General features: G+C 35.5%; 1 protein-coding gene and 1 pseudogene across 1 annotated transcript in view; both read left to right on the forward strand.

Annotated features, from left to right (window-relative positions):
- Positions 1-315: 315 nt before the first annotated feature.
- Positions 316-1,489, forward strand: LOC114922634 (annotated as a pseudogene).
- Positions 1,490-2,554: 1,065 nt separating this feature from the next.
- LOC107288427 (olfactory receptor 13G1-like) overlaps positions 2,555-7,371 on the forward strand; it is a 6,319-nt gene continuing 1,502 nt past the window's right edge. Inside the window, exons 1-3 of the mRNA XM_029284349.1 lie at positions 2,555-2,576; positions 2,981-3,108; positions 6,588-6,668. Coding sequence (XP_029140182.1) covers positions 2,555-2,576; positions 2,981-3,108; positions 6,588-6,668 — 231 coding nt within the window. The remainder of the gene's footprint in view (positions 2,577-2,980; positions 3,109-6,587; positions 6,669-7,371) is intronic.

A 7,371-nucleotide genomic window follows, 5' to 3' on the forward strand; every position in this document is an offset into this window, starting at 1 on the left:
ACGAGATCAAGGAGCCGGGTGCAAAAGGCACCACTCCCATAAAAACAGCCACCCACTGATGGTTAGCCACCCTGACGAAGCCGGCAGGAGGCCGGCGAAAGCTAGGTGCTTTTAATTGTAAATAAACTGATTATAGTTTTTTATCTCCTGGTGGTCTCACGGTTGTGATTCTTTAGATATATATATATATATATATATAATATATGACAGATGTAATCCATAGCTCAAATATTAACATTTCTTTTCTTCTCCTTCTCCTTCTCTTCCTTCTCCTTCCCCTTCCTCTTCTCCTTCCCCTTCCCCTTCTTGTAAATGATGGAAATGTGTTTGAAAGTAAAACAATCCATATTTCTTTTGTTCATCTTTCCAGTTATGAGAACATTTTATACTGTTTCATAATTTTCAATAAATAATTTTCAGTGTTCATTACTAATCTTTCTCTCTTTTAGTTATATACTATAGTGGGGGTATAGAGACAGCTTGGTGGGGTACTATGATAACTGATTTATAAGATACAATTTGTTTGTTTAGGTTTTCAACATCAGAGACTTTGAAAGAAAGAACCATTCAACTATCAGGGAGTTTGTTTTGTTAGGCTTAACACGTTCTCCTGAAATAGAGAGAATTCTATTCTGGTCATTCATATTTAGTTACATTACAGCTCTGGTGGGTAACTTCCTTCTTATATTTATCATATGCAATTCTAAGAAACTTTACACTCCAATGTATTTTCTCCTTGCCAATCTGTCTTTGGTGAATGTGCTCACTATCTCAACCACCACTCCCAAAAGAGTGCTGCACACTCTTTTCTCATACAGAAACACTGTCACATTTTATGGCTGCATCACTCAAGTCTATTTTATTATAATGTTTCTGGTGATAGAACTTCTGTTGCTGACAGGCATGGCTTTTGATCGTTTTGTTACTATCTGTTACCCATTGCAATATACTCTGATCATGAGGAAGGAACTGTGTGCTGCAATAGCTGTTGGAGCATGGGTTTCAGGACTGACAAATTCTGCAGTTCAATCTGGACTTGTCTTACAGCTATCCTTCTGTGAATCCAATATTATCAATCATTTCTTCTGTGATCTGCCTCCACTTTTGAAGTTATCATGCTCAGACACCAGCTTGAATGAAACAATGGCTTTTGTGGCAGATGTAATTTTTGCTGTTTTCAGTTGTGGACTAATCCTGACATCATATGGATTTATTATAAGGGCCATCTTCAGAAATCGTTCCACTGAAGGGAAGAAGAAAGCATTCTCCACCTGTTCCTCCCATCTTATTGTAGTTATTTTTTTACTTTTCAGCAGTCATCTACACATATATCAGGCCCACTTCAGTCTATTTTTTAAACAGAGACAAATATATTTCTCTCCTTTATGCAATAGTAACCCCAGTTATTAATCCAGTCATATATTTACTAAGAAACAGAGAAGTAAAAGAAACTCTCAAGGACTTTATTGGAAGAAGTAGAATATTTTAAGACATTAATATTAATATCTATAATGTTCTAAATTACAGTTTGGAGAGTGGATAAATATTTGATTGATTGATTGATTGATAAATATTTGGCAGGAACAAATTTATCACTTTGAACATATGTGGTAAGAGTTATTAATAATTGTGATAGTTAATTTTGGACCATGTGTCCTATGTGGGATCATCAAGAATAATAATCGAATACACTTTGAAGGGAATTCTTAATTCTAACTATATGTAAACTAAATTAACCTGAAAACTATACTGTGGAATCTTAAAAACCAACATGTGCCTTTATGTACTCCGCCTCATTCCCCCTTTCATGGCTATAAAACAAATGTCTTAATTTATATATGTATATCTACATACATTTATTAAATTACTAACTTTTAATGTTAGATGTTTGATATCACTGAACAGCTACAAAGTGATGACTGTTAACTGTAGTTTATTGAATAACTCAATAAGATCTTGTTTGCACCTATTATAAATTATAGATTATGACTAAGCAAAATCAAAAATATTTATCAAGAAACCACATCACTTTCTCCAAGATGATAGCTATGTATGTTTCTATGTTCCTTCCCAGTTATCCCAAACTTTTTGTTACATTTTTTCTTGCCTATTAAGAACCACTATTGTATGGGATTTAATTCTTGTTTGTCTACATTATGAAAATGTCTAGGAATTAATTAAAACAGTCCTAGTGATAAAGTACTGATAAGTATAATTTTGGTGATACTTGGTGCTATTTATGTGATAATATTTTCCAAAAAATAAGAGTTCACCATCTAAAAGGTTAAAGAATCAAAATGTAAATTGTAGAAGGACATCAGATGAATGGGAACAGATTTAGAAATCAGCAGAAAAAAACAGTATATGAGCCAATGAACAATCCTGATTTTTCCCCTCTTGCTAATAACTTTAAATGATTGAATTGACATAATACTTTATTTGGCTAAGTATCATTAGATACACAAGTGTGTCTCTGATACAGAAACTCTCAGTGTACATGCAAATCAACAGAGTAATAATAACCATAATCATGATAATAATATCTATTTAAGACATGGGCACTCTGGATCAGCAAGGTAATCTTCTCCTAAAGACAGTTGATATCACTTAAGATGCACTTTGAGGCCAAACTATATATAACCATCTCTGCTTAGGGTTCTTTTTTTTTCCTATTGAGAGTTGTCCTAATTATGCATATGCTAGAAAGAAGATGTTATTTGAATATTCTGAATGCAGGAAATTCACATAGTGTCCCCAGACAGTATAAACCAATGCCACAATAGGCTCAAATATTTACTGTATGTGAGAAAAAGTCTATATCTGATGGTATTTTATGCCTTCCTTGCAGTATTTTGTCCTTTCACCCTTGAAAATATTACAATGCATTTAAGTGGCATTCATTATGCATAAATAAAGCTATTTTCTTTTAATGAAATTAATTTATTTACTTAAGTTTGCATTCTTTGTATATATTCAAAAGACACATTTTGTGCTGCCCTCACCTATGCGCATACAGCAAGAGTTCTACAGGTGTTTATTCAACCTTCCCAACAGGTCCTCAGAAAGCATGCCAGTTGCACAGGTTCAGATTCTGAGCGGAGTCACTTGGTAACCAAGTCCAACAGGCACACACAAACTCTGGGAAAGCAGTCCACGAGTCACACGGGTCAGAATACACGATATGAGCACATATGGAACTGGGCATGTTGTGGAACTGGGCATGTTGCTCCAGCAATGCTCAAGTCCTCAGAATTGGATTTAGTAGGTGATACCAGAGCAGCCCTTCATGAAAAGTCAGGTTGCCTCTTTGTGAGTAGTCTAGCTGACCAGTGTTGCGCCTGTTTTGTCTCTGCCCTACATGTCCTTGGATCAGGAGGAGGTTGGACTTCACCTCTTCCTCATTGCTAATGGGCATCAGCTTCTCCCAATCCTTGCCTGGAGCTTCCTGGCCAATTTACTGCAGCTGTAGCTTGCCTCGCTTGTCCAATTGACCCAGCTGAGGCTACTCCTTCAGGCTAGCACTCTCCAAGCCCCAATGTGGACCATCTCCCAGCTCCCTGATTTCCTCTGCTAACTCAAACTGATCCTCATCCTCCTCCAAACTGACATCCAGAGAGGTGTCTGGGGGCAGATCCATTATATATTTCAGCTGTTTTTCAATGTAAAGAAAGGAAGGAAGGAAGGAAGGAAGGAAGGAAGGAAATTACAAGAAGGGAAACTATTCTTATTTAAGACCTGGCTCAAAAGATATGTCTTAAGAGATCTTCTAAATGCAAAAGGAAAGAAATTGGAGGTCAAGTGGAGTTCCTATGGTATAAAGTAAATATCAGTACCATAATCAACATACCAGCCCAAATCCATGATTAGTGCCCTTTGAATTTCTAAGAGCTGAAAAATATTTAGAGGAACCTCTCTTATGGATGATTGTGTAAAAGGAAGCTCACAGTATGAAGCTTACACATTTTAACCTCAGTGTGTTAAAAATTAACAATCAATGTGGATTCATTTATTGATTTATTTGAATTTTTAGCTCCCTAAATTCACTGAACTTTGGTGGACACACAAAAGGATAAAAAAAATAAAACATAAAAACTGTTGTTAGGCCTTTTTGTTACTTAGTCCAGACAAAAGCCATACATGAATACTAATAGTAACTTTATTGTAAAATTGCAGTTACAAAATGGTGCAAGTTTAAAAATACCACTTTTAATTTTAGTCAGCCTTCTCCCTAGGGCAGGTCCCCTGTGAGACACTTTCTTCCCACCTCCTTTTAACCTGAGATTTAATTTACAAGACCATTGTCTAAGTTGATGGTTTTTCACTTTTCTCCCAAAGTCATTCCGAAATACCATTACATAGATAAAGCATCAAATAATGCAGACAGCCCACACTGACCAAAAGAGAAATGCAATATTACATTGATATGTCAACCTCAGGTTTGGGATGAAACCCAGATTTGTAAGAGTTTTATTGACCTTAGAAGAGAGGGCATAGTTCTTATTTCTTGGGGAAGGGGATGCTATTCTAGAGGATGGGGGATACAACAAAGAAGGCATGTTTCCTTAGTCACAAAGGATAACAGCATGTAATAGAGAGGATCTAGAGTGCCTACTTTGCAGAATATAGTGGTCCCTCAGATAACCAGATTTTTCAAAAAGCCCATAAGTGATTCTGATGTTGTGTACTGATAAGCAGTATAACTGCTACATACCACCCCAACTGTAGTCACATATTCAACAAATTATAGCAGTCAAGTCATGATGTAACAATTTCTGATTATTCAAGCAGTATATAGAATATAGTCATAGTGTTACATGATTACTAATTGTTCACAGTGGTGGGAGTCAGCCAGTTCGCACCAGTTCGGCAGAAACGGTAGCTAATTTTTTGTTGCCCAGGCCCAGAATGGACTTCTGGAAGCAGCATCCACACAGAGAACCGGTTGTTCACATATTTGAATCCCACCACTGATTGTTCAGCATTACATAAAAAAAGATGAAAGCACCTGAATACCATGAATTTTCTCACAATAACTGCAATACAGACTGCTAATGTCAAAAATGTGTAATTTAAAGTAATTCTACATGGACTTTCATAAGAACAGGAAAGCACAGGGACAGATTTTGTTTATATTAAATGATCCCAGATATCCTACCAATTGATTGAGTTCCGATTGAGTTCATATATTTGGAATATTAAATACATAACTGCCTCTCATATGAGAATATTACCAGTCTCTCTGAACAATTTTCAGTTTTCCAATAAGTTCAATAGTCAGATGTGTACCTTGCTACATATTGAAATTTTATAACTGAATTTTGAAATCAAATTTTCATCAAATTGTGATTTAACATAGGCATGAGCAGTCAGAAAATGGCTATGCTGTAATCTTGTTCTTAAAAGTAACCTAAATAATTGCCTGAACTGAGATCCTCAGAAAGAGTGATATTTGATGTCCAAAGGCCATAAGGCAAAGCCAGGAAGAGAAGTCAAATAATTTATTGTATTCTAGAATGTTATAGATTTCCTTTTCACATCTGTGATTGATTGATTGATTGATTGATTGATTGATTGATTCATTGATTGATTGATTCATTGATTCATTGATTCATTGATTCATTCATTCATTCATTCATTCATTCATTCATTCAGCCTTTATTCTAAATCTAACATTTACCAGGAAGGTATTTGGAAAGCAATGATAATGATGTCTCAAAGGTATTTTTCTCAATAGCCCCGTCACTTTATAACAAGAAACTACTCAATAAACCTGGCTTGGTTCCCAGATAACGCTTATAACTGAAGCAAACCAGTTGTCAGCAGCCATTGTGATAATAGAAAGGAAGAGGAACTGATTCTTGCCAGGTGCAAAACTAAAAAAAAATCCTTCAACCTTCAAGGAGGGGGGAAATAATAGCTATGAATGCAATATTTAATTTAATCTTATTCTTCCATATTTCCCTGAAATTTCAAATAATTTTAAGGGCTATAATAGTGGTAATGATATTGGGAAACACAAATATATCATCAGAATTTGATCTTGATCTAGAATTTGCCAACTTAAACAATTGTATATGGAGATTCTCAGTCATCCAGGTCATAGTTATCCCAAAGACGCTTTTCCACAAGGCAACTGGACTTTCTTGTTTTTCTTTGAAGATGTTGGATGAGAGCTGAAGAAGCTTCTTGGATGAGAAGCGAAACATCTTCAGAGAAAAACAAGAAAGTCCAGTTGCCTTGTGGAAAGGATCTTTGGTTTAAACAATTGTAATCATGTGATTAGTTGGATCTGTATAGCTAACTGTAATCCCATTTGTTATTACTATTGCTGTTATCAAGATTGTAAGTATGATTTTTTCAAACTACATTTAGCATTTATATCCAGCTGATAATTCTAAGTACCGAATATGTATGATGCAACCACCACTTACTTGCCTTTTCCTGGAACCTGGGATCACTAACTTATTTATTTTATTTATGAAATTTATTTGCCGCCCATGTCATATCCAATGTCTCATATCCACTTTGCAAGCATAGACAGTACTTTCAATAACTTGAATATGGTTTGATGAATTTTCCTGTTCCAGGATATCCTCTGGGAGCTGGTTAAAGCTGCCTCCGGAATGAAGGGGGGAAAAGCAATGCATCAACTCTCTTTGCATTTAGAGGTAAGCAGAAAGTGGGAGCAATGCTTTCTCCTAACGTGTAGGAAATTGAAGTATCCCTTTGAACTATTTTAGATATCAATTAAGGCTTACAAAGTAATTCCATGACAATGTATTCAGAATTAAATGTAAATTACTAGATAAAGGAATTTGCTTTTAATACACGGTAAGGGAGAGAGGTGGAGAGAGAGGTAAGACAACTATCCTTTTATTATTTGATACATTTCTGCCTTTGATTCAGAGAGACTTTCTTTCCTGATAGAAGAATTTCTCCAATTTAGAAGAGAACTTAGGCTGGCAAAGATCTCAATTTTTCTCTGTAAGACCTTGAAAAAAGATTTTTTTAATATATATATATATATATACAGGAAGTTTCTCAGACAGACCGGTCTGATTGAGTACACCTTGACATTTTAACTGCTATACTGCAGTTTTTCTTTTTACAATATCTTTTACCATGCAGCCCCCAGCTAGGGGCGTTAAGCAGGCTCAAGTTGGATATATATATCCAAATTTCTTTTTCTGACAAAGAGTTAAAGAATTAAATCGGGAGACTAAGATGGCCATTTCTAGCTTGTTCTGCTTTCATCAGTTAGCCATACCCTTTATGGGATTCGAACCTGGGCAGTTTTACATACTAGGCAGTGATTTATGGCCACAGGCTTAGCAGTCGCAACTGCGACATTATATGTGTTTTTCAAAATTG

Source organism: Protobothrops mucrosquamatus, unplaced genomic scaffold, assembly GCF_001527695.2.
Source record: "Protobothrops mucrosquamatus isolate PMUCROS unplaced genomic scaffold, P.Mucros_1.0 scaffold550, whole genome shotgun sequence".
Lineage (NCBI taxonomy): Eukaryota > Metazoa > Chordata > Lepidosauria > Squamata > Viperidae > Protobothrops > Protobothrops mucrosquamatus.